A 14788-nucleotide genomic window follows, 5' to 3' on the forward strand; every position below is an offset into this window, starting at 1 on the left:
AGGGGATCTCAGGAGAAGCCCGCACGCCGCTCACAGGGAGCGAAGACCGGTCTGGACTTCGGGAGGGCGGCACAGAGCAAGGCCGCGCCTCGACTTCCTGGCTCTGTGAGGTGCGCGGCGGACTGCGTGAGCTTCTCCTGCCCACAGCCTGCGGTGGCTAAGCTGGCCAGATTTCTAGCTGCTTAAAAGCGAGGCACAGAAAAGTCACTTTTTTAATGAACTGAGAGATGAACAAGATGTTTTACCACATTTGCTCAGAATTTCACGCACCTACGGAACAATGAAGCTGAGCACCCAGCCGTTTCAAAGGGCAGGGTGTTCGAGCTGCTCCGTGGGCATCAGGGGCTGGAGAAGGGCCTCAGCTTTGCGGTTTTGCAGCACGTCTGAGGGCTCCACGGAAGGGATGCTTTACTTCGTTGTGCTGTGCAGCCACGACACAGCCCCCCTGTAACCTTCGGTCTCCACAGGGGCCGGCGTAACGGACGAGCAGGTTGGGGGTCTGGTCCTGCCCAGTCAGGCAAATGCACCACAGCCCCTTCGTTGAGAACGCCTTCCTCCTGCAAAGCCCCCCTTGGAAGTACGCCTGACTTTCCCAGGAGCCAGGAAGAGGAAGCCCTTCCGAGAGCCCTTGCTCTTCATTCAGGGACTCAGGGGCCGCAGGTGCATGTGGTCCTCCTCCCAAGACCCCCTCTATGGGGGACCCTTGGCCCATGTCCAGCAGTGGGCAGCCTGTAGGGGACTCGCTGACCCTTCAGCCAGCTGCGGAGGTGAGACCCTTGAGCTTGGCTTCGAGTGCGGCTCAGCCGCCGCGGCAGGGCCACCCGGCTCCACCTGCACTAGGACAGCCACCCATCCTGAGGTCGTGGAGTCACAGAAAGTGGGGACAAAGGAAGCAGAGGCTCCTTGCTGGGGTCCTGTGGCTAATGGGCAGGTGGTGCCTCTCTGGGGCTGTCCTGGCACGGGGGTGGGACACGTGTGGGAAGGGCTCGGCCGTCCTCACATGCAGGCAGCAGATGGCAGGACAGGTGGCCCTGGACGTGAGGGACAGGAGAGGTGGGTGACCCAAGGCCCCAGGCGCTCACAGCATCTGCTCCACACGGTGACTCTTTGCTCCTTGGGAAGCTTATCTGCCTCACGTTCCCATGGCAACTCCTCAAAATCTCACAAGACACAGGCGAACACTGCTAATACAATTATGCACCAAAGTGGTGCGTGCTTATTATGGAAAACTCGCAAAATTTAAGAGTATAAATAAGAAAAAATCCCCTGAAATGCTGCCCTAAGAGACAGTCATCATATCAATTGGGTTCATTTTCTTCTGGTCGTTGTTTTTTAATAACAGAATTTTAAAAAAAGTCCAGAATGAACATTTTTATCTTACAGTGTAACGAATATTAAACTATCGTTAAATGTGGCTGAATAGTAATTTTTTCAATATATAATAGTCAATTTCATAAGGCTTAACCTAATTTATAAATTTGTATCCTCTTTCCTCCTTTTAAGCATTTTTAAAATATGGATACAATTTTTCTGGAAAACGTCTTTGGGGAGGGCATAAATCGTCAGTTCAAAAATCCCGTGACTTCATTTATTTGGTGTATTTCCCTATTTGGCGCTTCTGGCTGACGCCCCTACGGTCTCACCGACGTACGACCCTCCCCGTCGGTGCAGGACCGCTCCCTGCAGCCCACAGCTGTTCCCCGGGGGCCCGGCTCGTTTCTGGAAGAGGCGTTTCTGTGCCGGGTCCCTCCTGGCAGCAGAGAGTGACCGGCCCTGAGGTCGCCTCCTCCAGCGCCGATCAGTAAGAAGCTGGAGGTCTACTGTTCGTCACTGTTTGAATTGGCATCGTTCTCGCCTGGGATGGCGGTTCCTCCGGCCTCTCCGTGTTCCCAGACTGGCGGCCACTGTGGGCCCTGGTGATTCAGCTCTTCAGCCACCTCTCCGTGAGCGTTGGACGCAATCTGCTCTCGAAGGTGACCCACCGATTCTGCGGATGGATCACAATGATGCCTAACGTGAAAAAAGCCCTCAGAGTCAATTAAGTCGGCTCAGTCCATCGTAGAGTAACTGTACAATTTTATTTACCCATCAAAATAGAAAAAACCCCAAAACCCTGAAATCGGTGACGCACTGTGACTACTGGGAGGCGAGTGGTGGAAGCTGGGGTGTCCCGGGCCCCTTGCTTCCCCTGCGTGCACCTTCAGGACGCCCAGCTCGGTCTCTAAATTTGGGATTCCACATCTCCAGGGGCCACACTCATCCCAGGAGGGGTGGGGACAAGGACATAAACCCCGCCTGATGCCCTGTCCCCGGGAGGCAAACCTCAGGCAGGCTCCGGCATGTTCTCCGTGATCCTCCCTGGGGTCCTGTGCTATTGTGGCTTTTCCGCTTCCACGAGCCAGTCCCCGGGGTGCCCGGAGTCCTCTCCCAGGCACACTGGCTGCACCCGAGCTCCTGACTCAGGGCTGCCTCCAGGAGACCCAGACGGTGAGGCTGCCTTGCCATTAGGCCAAACCGGGGCACAGTGCCCCCCACAGCCTGGCTCCTGCTTTCTGGGCTGCATCCCTCTCAAGCTGCCTTTGATGGTCAAGAGCCGCAGAGCCAGAGACAGAAGACACGCGTTCCAGGAAATTGGGCAAAGAGGGTAATGGTGTGAGCGCTAATTACCAAGAACAGTGTTTGTTATCAGCCTGAGCCTGCTGACGGGGGTGCTCAGGGAAGGGAGGGGGTGGAGGCTGCAAGGCCCGTGTCAGAAACGGCACTTGGCAGCGTTGGGGATGCAGGCGGCAGCTGTGGGTGCTCGGAGGGGGATCCTGGAGGAGAGTCTGCGGGCGGGCTGGGGAGGGTGGGCTGAGCCGTGAGTGGTGAGGGGTCCTGGGGCCAGGGTGGGACAGGAGAGGGAGGAGCTGGCAGCCAAACTTAGGGACAAGAGCCCTGGCCATAGTCTGGCCCTGAGCCTGGAGGCAGAGGTGGGGACTCAGGCCTGAGGGATGCAGAACCCCTGGCCCATGGGGCCCCCCATCAGCGCAGTGTGTCTGAGGACCAAATTTGGTGGGAAACCGAAGGACCTGGACTTGTGTCCAGGATGCAAGTCAGGCCCCTCTGGTGCCCGGGAACCCCGGCTCTGCGTTCCCGGCTCTAACAGCAGCTGCGCTGGCCGCACCCCTGACCCTGTTAGGCAGGCGACGATGTGGAGGATGGTATGAGAGGCGGCCCCATGGAGGGGTGCTGGACCGGGACGGGGTCCCCAGCTGCCCCAGCAGCATCAGAGGGGAGCCCTGTGCCCCCAGCTTTAACTGGGTGCCCGACTGGGGAGGCCGACCGCGGATCCTCCAAGTCAGGGCCTGGCAGGGACCGTCCCCAGGCCCCTGCCTCCCTTTCTCATGGCCTGTCCAGCCCCAGCCTTTCCTGGGATCCGAGTATCCACACACGCTCCAAACAGCCTTTGGTTTGGAGGACAGAAGCGGACGGAGAAGGCCAGTACCCTGGGCAGCCAGCATTCACAGGACTTCCATGGTCTCACTTTGCCACCAGAACTCGGCCCCCTTTACTTACACGGCATCTGACACCCAGAAATGGGCCCTGTCAGGGGCTGGGCCAGGCCTCGTCTCAGGCTCTGGTTGTGCTCGAGACCCTGGTCATCCCCGGTGGGCTTCGCCGGATGGGCCACCCTTGCCAGTGCATTGGGGGTGGAGTGGGGAGCCCCTGGGCATGAGGTACAGTTTGTGGGGCTCTTGCCGGCTGGGTGGGTGCTCAGGGCAGAGGGTTCCGCATGGGGGCAGCTCGGCAGGCCAAGAGGCAGCCATGGTGAGGCAGGGCGGGCACGGGGCCAGGCTCTGGGGCCCAGGTGCTGGCTGCATGGCGGCCCAGTGCAAGGGTTGGAGAGAGAGCTGTCGGGAAGGTGGGGCCTGTGGCTGGGGAAGGGGCGTCGGAGGACAGGCAGTTAGGAGACCACGTGTCCCTGCAGGCAGGAGGTGACCTCTGCTGAACGCCACACCAGTGAGGTCACTGCTTTGCTGCTTGTTCTGACAAATGTGTTTAGGGGTGTGGGCTCCCAACAAGGCTGCTTTCACAGAGAGACGCTGAAGTGGTGGGAGGGGAGGGCCGTCCATGAGGCGCGGGGAGGGTGCCTGCTTCTCGTGTGGCCAGTACAGACGACAGACTCCTTGGGGTCTCGGCACCGACTTCTCAGCCGTTTGACGTGTGCGGCACTGTCAGGCGGCCCCGTGGCCGTGACCTGTGGGCCCTCCTGCGGTCCCTCACAGTGACTGCGTCTGTGGGGTGTGGGCTCAGCACAGGTGCTAACAGCAGCCCCGCTGCACGTCCCCCTGCAGGTGTCCGCGTTTTCTACCTGGGAGAAGGAGTTACACAAGATCGTGTTTGACCCCCGCTATCTCCTGCTGAACTCCGAGGAGCGGAAACAGGTATGGGGTGGGACGGCCTGGGGACGGCCTGGGGACACAGCGGGAGACGGACACGTCCTGGGAGCGCGGCGGGCGACGATTCGTGTGGTCCGTGGGCGGGCGCGGGTGGGTGCTCCGGCCCGGGGTTCGTGGATGGTGCGATGCGCAGGAAGCTCATCCGGGTCACTTGTGTGGTGAGCGCGCCCCGGACGACGGTGCTGGAGAAACTGGAGCTCGGCTACACTGGCGCTGGAACAGGAGAGGACCCAGGGGAGGCGGGTGAGCCCAAACAGAGCGCGGGGGTCCAGGGCGTGCAGTCCGGCCCGTTTCCATGGTGACACGTGGCATAACCTCCGCAGCACTAGAGCAGGCCACGAGGAGACGAGAGCCCACAGTGTGCGTTTTGAACAGTCGGCTCCACTTGGAATGAAACTGGTGTAATTCGTTGAAAAGGGAAAAATCCTGTGATGGGACATGACAGCCACCTCCATAAAGCGGCAGCGTGAAGGGAGAGGAGAGAGCGAAATCCGAGTAGGCGGCTAGGCCATACGGGCACGGAGAGGAGCAGATGGGTCTGGCCCGCTCGGACCGCCAGCTGGCCGGGGCCGCTCTCCGCATTTAAAGTTATTAGAGCAAAGCTCTGACCAGCCGAGGAGCCACACACTTCTCTTTGGGCAGTGACCCTGCGCTCACCCTTTTCACACGTGAAATCGCGGGACAGCCGGAGAGCCCACGTGACCACGCACTTCGACGGTGCGACCAGCCCGTGGCGCTCTCACGGAAGTACATGCGTGTGCTACTCGTGCATATTCGATCGCGCTGCCGCTGCCAAGCCTCCAGGAGGCGCCCAGCAGCCCGTATTGCTAATCCTCTGGAGGCTTCACCCCCACCAACGGACTCTGGACCCAGGGGCAGAGCCACGGAGCCCCCTCTCAAGACCCCCGCCCCCGGCACCTGCATCCAAGTCCGGTATCCGCCACAGCCGCCAGCTGGGTCGGCACTGATGGCTCCTCCGTGGCCCCATGGGGCCACGCATGGGGTGTTTACTCATCTTGTACTCATTTGCACGCCTTCAAACGACCTCCCACGTATGTTCCATGTCATGCTCTCGAGGCTCGCCGAGCATGGGGACAAAGCAGCTCTCTTCCCCCCACGCTGGCTTCAGGGTCTCCAGGACCCCGTTCCCAGCACTAGAACAGCGGGCTGTCCTGGCCTAACGAAGCGAGGAGCTGTCCGGAAGCCGCCACACCAGAGACGTGCCGCAGCGAGGTGCCGGCTGCGGGGGGGTTGCCTGCCCAGGTGCCCGCGTCCTTTCTAAGAAGGAACAGGGCTTTCCAAGCCCACGGTTGTCAAACAGAGCATGCCGAGGCGGAGGGTCAGGCCTGAGGCTCTGTGACCCCCTGGAGGGGCCGGCCTTGTCCCTAGAGCCCCACAGTTGCAAGTGGGTCTGTGGAGGCCAGAGTGGGCAGAATTGCATGCTGGGTGGACTTAGATGACAATGACTTTGGGTGAGAACTGACCGGAACAAATGACGTCCTCTACGTGTTATTGGTGCCACTGGCTCTGTGTGGGACAGTCGGCAAGACGTGACCGCAGGCCTGCCGTCGGGTTCCAGAGCAGAACCCGGTGGCCCTGCGCTGGCCTCGCCACACGGCCAGGTCTTCTCGGCAGTGGCCACGCCCAGGCTGGTTCTGTGTGGTCCTGGGACGGTGCCTGTGGTGGGGGTGGGGGTTGGGGGGCGGCGTGGCGCAGACTGGCCTTGTGGGAATCCGGCCGAGTCCCGGGCAGCGAGGCCTCGGGAAGGCGGCGGCTTGTAGCTCCAGCCCCTGAGAAGAGAAGGGCCGCCCTCCAGGTCGCGCCGAGTTTCAGGTGTTGGTGGGAATACGAGGCTCCGTTCCTGACGCGCAGCCTCCCAACGCCTGTCTCTCGTGTGTTTTCAGGTATTCGAACAGTTCGTCAAGACCAGGATAAAAGAAGAATACAAGGAGAAGAAGAGTAAACTGCTGCTAGCCAAAGAGGAATTCAAAAAACTTCTGGAAGAATCTAAAGTGTCGCCCAGGTATAGAGAGAAATGAGCCCGGCAGTGCCTGGGGCTGGAGACTCCCAGTTGTCGAAAGGGGGCTTGTCCAGTGTGTCTGGTTAGGTCATGTGACCTAGCTGTCCACGGACAACAGAAGTGTGATCTTGGGGACCCTGGGGCTCTAGAGGCCGCCTCCCCCCGTGTGGTCAGCCACTGACCCCCGCCCCCGCTTCTCTGTCCGCCCGGCACGGGGACCTGCTGGCAAGCCAATCGCACAGACCTTCTGTGTCCGGCCCTACGTGTCTGGTCCTCACTCGCTAACCAATAGGGACCCTCCCGGGAGGAGGTCCGACTTCCAGTCTAAGGAGCAAAGACGCAAAAGGAAGGACAGCGAAGGGACCCCCAGCTCCTTGGTTCCTGATGCCTGAGCGGGAACTGAAGACCCCACACCCAGCCGATGGACCCCATCGGTTCGGCTGCCAAAACTCATCCCAAATTATCGGGCGTGAGGTACAATGCGTTAGTAGGAAAGCAGCCGTTAGTAATTAGGAAAGTACATAAGCTTAACTCTTCTTTAAAATTAGCTCTAACTGACTGATATTTAAAATAATGAACATGTACTACTAGAATTTTAAAACTATAATAGTATGAAATGATTGCTTTTGATGCATTTTTTAGATTGGGATATTATTTTTAAATGGACATTTATGCATTTTTATTAAAAGTAAAAATGCATAAATGCAACATTAGTTTTTAAGTGGACATTACAACGCTTGCTTTCTGTGGACATGGGCTTCCATATTTTATTGCTAATTGGTTAATTCGCCTGGTCGATGACTGGTTGGCGCACGTTGGTCTTGGTCGCGTAGTCCTCATAAAGCCTCTGGGAACTCAAAGGACAGACACTTTCTGCGTGCGGAAATGAGCATAACTCTCCGCTACTGCAAAAGGCAAACGCGTGTAATGATCCCTGAATCCCAGTCCTGTGCAGGTGGAGCCTCCCGATGGGAGGCCTGGGTGGGGTGTAGCTGTGGCTTCCCTGTGTCCCCTCACATGGTGACCAGCGGGAGGCAAAGGACCGTGGGGCCGGGAAGCAGGTCCCGGAGCCCCAGCTTCAGGGCACAGCCTGGCCCTGCCCCCCCTTGAGCCCTGGCCAAGGGGGTGAGGCCTTGGGCTTTCATGAGGTTTGGTGTAGTTTTCTGAATGGGGGCCCGTGGTGGCGTCCCCCAGGGTGACTCGCAGGCTGGGGCGGGAGCTGCCTGTGGGGAAGGACGCAGTGCCTGGGGGTGGGAGGAGCCCGGGGAGGTAGCGCCCGCCCTCCTTGCCACTGTCCTTGCCACTGTCCCCGGCAGGGGCACTGTTCTGGACTTTCAGCGGATGTTCTCCCCCCGATGGTAAAGTGCTAACACTGAGCCAACACACGCCTCTCCCAGGCAGAGGGAAGAACACACGAAAAGACCCGAGGCTGGGAGGCATTGGTGGGACCCAAGGAGACCCCTGCAACCTGAGCAGCGATGGTGGGGGTGGGCAGTGGTGGGCTCACTGGTAGCGTCTGATTAGATAGGCTGAGGGGGGATGTCTCAGTTATGGGGGTCAGGACCCTGCGGGCCCCAGGGGGAGTGGCCCAGCATGGGGATCAGCGGGCAGGTGTTGGGGGCCCAGAGCTGCCTCCTCCAGCCTGACAACCTGCCCTCCCTGCCCAGCGCCCCGCTCCGCTGGCCCCACAGCCGGGACTGGAGGAAGGCACGCTCCTCCCTCCTTCCCCGCACGGCCCCAGGACCGGCTCAGAGACTTCCTGTTTTCCAGGACCACGTTTAAGGAGTTTGCAGAGAAGCACGGCCGGGACCAGAGGTTCCGGCTCGTCGAGAAGAGGAAGGACCAGGAGCATTTCTTCAACCAGTTCGTACTGATGCTCAAGAGGCGGGACAAGGAGAACCGACTCCGGCTGCGGAAAATGAGATGAGTGTGGGCGTTGCAGCGAGGCTGAGCGGAGCGGGGCGGGGCGGCGGGGCGCAGGAGCCGGCGGGCGCCCGGCCGCGCTCCGTCCTAAGAGGGTTACTGTTTCATATTGAAGCTCCTTCGTACGACGTGCAGACTTCCACGCGTCTCCAATCACCAGGACATGCTGATCCCTTAGTTGTTTTAATTATGCAAATGACCTGTAACAGACGGATTACGAGCCCGCAGATCTGTGACTCGGCTGAAGGGGGCGCCGTCTGCAGCCACTGCCAGGCATTTCCGTGAGTTCCGCTGGCGGTCCGAAACTTCTCTGAGAGCTGTGTGCACCCCCTCGGTTCCTCAGGAGCTCCCGGTGTCTCACTCAAGTGTCCTCGCGTCTCGGTCCGGTTTTCTGAGTAGTAGCAATAGAGCCCGTTACCATTCGTCATAGCGACATCTGTGAGCATCAGGACCCCCGGACCGCCGACCCCTGGATGGCGGACCCCCCCCACCCAGGTGTGATCATCTGATACCCCCGGGCGTCGGGCCTGGAGCAACGGCCGCACTGTCTGCCCGGGGTCCCCCTGAAAAAGATTTATTTTGTACAAAACCATCAAATGATATTTGAGTTATTTTTATTGTATGCCCAGAGTGTGCATGAGACTTTTCTCATCATCTTTGTATAAAAAAATTTTAAATTTTTTTAAGTAATAAATATTTTAAACCAATGTGCTTTTGTGGCTAACACTTCCAACACAACCATAGCAGCAAGATCGTGTTTTAACTAAAGATACTCCGTTTTGAAAAAGTCACAAGACATTTGCGATTGTGCATACGGGCCGTGTACGTCCTAATCAAACATCTCCCTTTCCAGCTCGCTGGTCCTGGGTGGAATAACGGCTGATGAAACCCCAGGTGATTGGCTGATCCCCTAAATCTCTGAGCACCCATCAGTCCATTTCCGGGGTCACGGAGCGTGACGCAGACGCAGACACACTCTCTGTCCCTCCTGCACAGACCACCTCGGCACAGCCCGCTGCCAGGACACTTTGCCCCACGTATCAGGACGTCGCTGGGCGAGGGGGTTCTCTCTCTGTCGGGGCACGCCCTGGTCTTGATGCCAGCTTCCTGGGCGGTGGCTTCTGTAGGCTCAGGGCCATTGCTCACTGCAGCCTCGTCCCTGTGGGTGGCACCTAGCATGTCCCTGCAGCAGAGGTCAGGGGCTGGAAGCCACCTGGTGAGGGGACAGTGCCAGCTGTGACGGGTGAGACTCTGGAGGTCAGCCAGCGAAGGCCCACCGAGAGGAGGTTGCAGTAGCGGACCCCAGGAGTGGCAGTCACACCCGGGGCTCAGGGAAGCCGCTACAGGAAGCGCCGCCCCCTCCCCCCACCCCCGCCCCTGCAGGACAGAGGCCCGCTTGATCCCGAAGGCACAGCTGTGCTCAGCACCTGGCACTGTGAAGCTGCTCCAGGCTGGAAACCCATCCGCTGGGGCACCAGGGCCAGGGAGGCCCCTCCTGTGGTTGAGTGTCCTTGGTGGCACTCTGCCCAGCCCTCCAGGGAGGGGAGTTGGGGGCAGCAGCTGTTGGCCACCCAGCCCTCAGGGGAGGGGTGCTGGGGGGCTGAGTGAGGAGTCTGGGGCGCCCCTGGCATTTGGCATGAAGCCGGTCCCTCCTCGGCACCACTATCACCCACTGGAAGGGCCAGCTGGCTTCCTGACACACTCATGATGGGCTCGCAGTGGCTGTGACCAGAGTGCCCACCCGGAACTGTCATCTGACCCACGGGGCAGGAACGTGGGCACACAGCGACGTTCACCCCCGTGGAGGGCACCCTCTGGGTCTGCGCGGCTCTGGAGCCCGAGTCAGCATGCTCTCCCCCCGCAGGTGCAGCTCGTGTGTGGGGCGCCGCGCGGCCAGGTGTGCACCCACTTGTGATACTGAGCCCATTCCGCCCCTGCCGCCCCTCCCACTGCCAGGCAGCCCTTGCCCGCCCACTGTCCCCGGAGCCTCCTTAGACCCAGGGCCGTGCACGCGAGAGCAGCTCCTCCCGCCAGAACTCCCACGCGGGCACCAGGGCCACCTCTCCCCGGAGGTGCAGCCCGTGAAACGGCCCCACGCTGGTCCAGGTTGGTCAGCACCAGGTCTCCTGGAAGGCACTCCTGCCTCTTGGTTTCAGCTTGTCGTTCTCGCTGCTTTTGCTGTCCCGCCACATCGCCTGTGATGCAGGCACCTCAGGAAGGGGCTCCCTGGGGACAGCCCGGCCAACGGGACCCTCCCTCACCTGTCTCGCCCTCTGTCCGGTAGCTGGGGCTCTCTGAGGGGCAGAGTGCGGCCGACTGGGCCGGCTGCAGTGGGTGGACATTCCGGAGGTTTCCCCTGCAGGAGGGTTGTGTTGGACGGTCACGGAGAACGTCCCCTCTGGGTGCCCATGCCGGACAGTGCAGTCCCCAGAGCTGAGCGAACGGTGATGAGCCAGCAGAGATGTGTGTGTGTGTGAGCGTGTGGTGTGTGCACATTCGTGCGAGCGGATGGCCCACGGCAGGACCTGGGGCACCGGTATGGCTGGAAATAGTCCCGTCTACACCTTTGGCCACCAGCCCCACTCAGTGCCCCCTGCCCACTGGCAGCTGCTGGTAGGTGGGTGGGGAGCACCCCGATGTCTGCATTTCCACGTGCCCCTCACCACGTGTCTGTTCTATGAGCCCCTTTCCGTGAGCCGTCCCCTGGGACCCCGTCTTGGCCCAGCGAGGACCGTCCTTTGGGAGGTGACCCAAGCTCTAGTAGACAGACCCTTCCGGCAGAGTGTGCTGGGGAACGAGTCACTTTTACCCCTTCCAGCTCCCTCCTGCCTGCGGCGCCAGGTCAGCACCCCCGCCCCAGCCTCCACGGCTCAGGCTGAGTGAGTCGGCTGCTGTCCACCCCCACTCACATTTGCAGACTCACCTTAGCTTTGTGTGGCGCCCCGGCCTCCAGGACGTGAGCAGAGGAACCTCATCAATCGGGGCCCCCACTCGGAAGTCAGTGCACGGCAAACCCACTTCCTGGGAAGTGTTCCCCCGCGTGTGGGCGGTTTCGGTCCCAGCGGGGCCCTCAGGGACAGTGGGCCGGAGGGTGCTGACACTGTCTGGTGTGGGGGCACGTGTCACTGTGGCTCATGTTTACTGCCACTAAATTTTGGCCAAATCACCGGACCGCAGCCGTAATGGGAAGACATAAAAGGGGCCCACAAATCATTCAGGATTTTTAGGTTTTGTCAGGATGTAAAAGCAATATTTATTACCATCCTACACATAATAAATGTTTCTTGCCTTGGGCATCATCACTTTGCAACTCACACCACATTTTAGCACTGGAATGGCCCACAAAGGCCCAAGTATTCAGCTGCATCTACACCGCCAGTGCCGGGAAGAAGCGTGCGGTCCGCTCTGCCTGCTGGGGGGCTCTTCCCTGAGCTGACTCATGAGACCCGCTCTTCCTCGGCCAGCCTGACCCCGGGGGCCCAGAGGCCAGGACAGCAAAGCCTGGGTAACTGACGGTGCGTCCTCTGTCCAGAGGGGTCGCTGCTGCTGAGTCCCCTGCCAACGCCCCTGGTCTCCGCTCTGGGGGCAGAACAACAGGGTCACGCGTGGTGACTGGACACAGCACACGCTGAGTCCCACCAAGGCCACAGTCCGGGTTGTCCCTGGGGCGGAAATGGAGAGACACAGCCCCAGAGAAGGCATGAGTGAAGCCATCTTCATGAGTGACATCCTTAGCCCAGAGAGGGGACCTTGGATCGGGGCTGCCCCAGATGTGACTGGTACCTGGGCCTGTGGGGCAGAAGGGTGGGGGCAGGTCAGGGAGAGGGCATTTTCAGGGACCCAGGGAGGGCGGGTCCCCCCACCAGCTGGAGCTGGGAGGAGGCTGGCTTGGCCGGGTGGCTGAACTTAATCGCCCAACAGAGGTATTAGAATTATAATCCCATCTCCTTAAGATCCAGGCCGAGACAGCGGAGAGAATGTGCAACCTGATTATGCACCATATAACGTGTTAAGCCAGGAAGGTCTTAAAATTAAAACATTTAAGAAGAACTATCTGGGGAGGTAGTTAAAATCCATTTGAATCCTTATCAAATAATGAAAATATCTTCAGGAAAAAAGATCAGCCTCTCAACTGTGCGCTCACTTCCGCCACCACTGGTGATTTCAGTGTGGGTGGAAAGACAGGTCCCCACGAGAATATTTAGGGTTGTGGGAAGTACACCCCAGGGGAGGTACGGCACCTGCTTCCTCGCTCCGGAAGCCCAGAGCCCAGCCCGCCTCTCACTGGTCATCCCTGGAACAACCTGCCTCCCTCCCCAGCCACGGAGGCAGCCAGCTGGTTCCTCATCCTGCTCTCCAGGACAGGTGGGGCAGGGGCTGGACCCCGATTGTCTGCCACCCCGTCTACCCACACTGGGCCCCTACAGCTCGGAAGGAACCCTGGGTCTGCCTCTGCCCCTGTGGCCCACATCTCAGCCCCTGCTCCTCCCTCTCCTTCCTCTGGGAAACAGCCTCCCTCACCTGATTCCCTTCCCGTCCTCTCCCTGCTCTGTGGAGGGGACCCAGAGAGGATGGGGGCAGTAGGGATAGAGTTGGGGTGCAGCAGGACCCTACTCCTGCGGCCCCTCCCACCTCCTCCCTGCCCGGAGTTCCTGGTGTGGAGGCTTTGAAAAGTGCCCGCGGGCATTGCTCCCTCGGGTGGCCTGGCCACTGGGGGCAGGTAGTGGATGCTGTGTGGGGGTGGCCCGTTCCTGGGGAGGGCATGAGGTCCCGGAGGGGCCTCGCTGAATGCTGGGAACGCCGTGACCCCTCCCTGCCTCCATGCACGTCTCCTATGTGAGTCTCCTCAGCAGTCCGGGCGCGGAGCAGACAGAGAGGTGGGGGCCCCCAGGTCAGCCCTGGAGACCAGGGAGGCTGTGCTCCCAATAGGCTTGGATTAGCTCTCCACTCGGGTGCTGAGGAGCTCAGAGGAGGAGCCTGCCTACGACCGGTTGGTGAGTGGAGACACCTGCCAGGCAGCTCCGGCCGAGCAGGTGGGGACCCGTGACCAGGAGGTGCAGGGGTCCAGGAGGGGACAGGGCTGGCGCGGTTACCAGCGCGTCGACCCCGACGGGCAGGGAAGGTGGCCGGGACCCTCCTTGTTTCTGAACCAGGCTGCCCTGGGCCCACTGTGGTGTGGCCCTGGGAGGAGCCAGGCTTTTAAAAGGTTTTTATGGTGGAATTTTTCAGTGCCGATGAGGAGAGAGGATAATGACCCCCAGACACCCCAGAGGCTTGTCAGGAACCAGGCCCTAGACCTGGGTCCCTTGGGTGCTCCCCACCCCCACCCAGTTCCCGATGTCAGACCCCACAAGAGTCATCACCTGGGGCTGACGTCCACGGAGGAGGCCTGGCCCCGCCTGGCACGTGGCTCACGCCTGGGCACCTCAGCACAGGAAGACCTGCCCCTGTGGATGTGACCTAAGGAGAGAAGGTTCCGGCGGGAGGTACCTTCAGCCCCCTTGGTCACCGTGGGGCCTCGGAGCAGCTCTGGAAGCCGGCTCGGTGCTGTGGGCACCAGAGCCCCGACTTCATCTTCAAGTCACCGAGCTGACCAGCTTTCTGGGAAGAGACAGACGTGATGGCCGGTCTGAGTCTGCATCCTGCCAGAAGCTGCTCTCCTGCAGGCCAGCCGGACCCACATGCTCCGCTCTGGCTGGGCCCACGTCTCTGCTTCCAAGTTTCCCCGTTATTGCTCGAAGTTGCTGCTGTACCGGGCAGGCCAGTTTCCATGGAGATGCAACATGGGGTGGGGCCCCGCAGCCTGGCCTGCAGGCGGGTCACTGCCTTCGGGGGTCACCGAGGGCCGGACCCGGCTGCCCAGGGTCATCCAGCCTCCTACTGTGTCCTTGAGTTTAGGGCCTGGAAATACAAGCGTGTGATGAAGGCCCACGAATGGGAGGCACCCAAATGTACATCTTCAGAAGCGCTCACCGGTAGAGCTGCAGCAGGGTTGTGAAAAATATCGATTAATGGAAAGATTTTTTTTCTGCAAGAGAAACATTGAGACCTCCTGGTCAGACTGAAGCCAGGACCAGGCAGCCCGCCGCCGGCAGCCCTGGCCCAAGAGCTCAGGCTCTGTGTGTGTGTGGGGCGAACTGTGGCAGAGCCAGATTGGTCGAGCTCCCGCGGCACGACCGGGACCCTCCTGGCGGACGTGGGCGTGGTCCTGCCGCCTGCTGCCTGTCTCCAAGGAGCCGAAGGCCAGGCGGGCTCCGGAGCTCAGGGTGGTGCTGGCCTGTAGAGGGGTTGCAGGGACAGCGCTGGTGAGGGTGTCCAGCCCCGGCCTCCGAGAATCAAGGGCCTGCTCAGCTGGTGACAGGAGTGTGGGCTCAGCGAAGTGTAGCCATCCAGACAGGGCGGAGGA

General features: G+C 60.4%; 1 protein-coding gene across 1 annotated transcript in view; it reads left to right on the top strand.

Annotated features, from left to right (window-relative positions):
* Nucleotides 1–9002, top strand: part of TCERG1L (transcription elongation regulator 1 like) — an 81199-nt gene extending 72197 nt beyond the window's left edge. Inside the window, exons 10-12 of the mRNA XM_053922944.1 lie at nucleotides 4335–4424; nucleotides 6344–6462; nucleotides 8230–9002. Coding sequence (XP_053778919.1) covers nucleotides 4335–4424; nucleotides 6344–6462; nucleotides 8230–8386 — 366 coding nt within the window. The 3' untranslated portion in view covers nucleotides 8387–9002. The remainder of the gene's footprint in view (nucleotides 1–4334; nucleotides 4425–6343; nucleotides 6463–8229) is intronic.
* Nucleotides 9003–14788: the final 5786 nt, after the last annotated feature.

This window comes from Desmodus rotundus, chromosome 4, assembly GCF_022682495.2.
Source record: "Desmodus rotundus isolate HL8 chromosome 4, HLdesRot8A.1, whole genome shotgun sequence".
Lineage (NCBI taxonomy): Eukaryota > Metazoa > Chordata > Mammalia > Chiroptera > Phyllostomidae > Desmodus > Desmodus rotundus.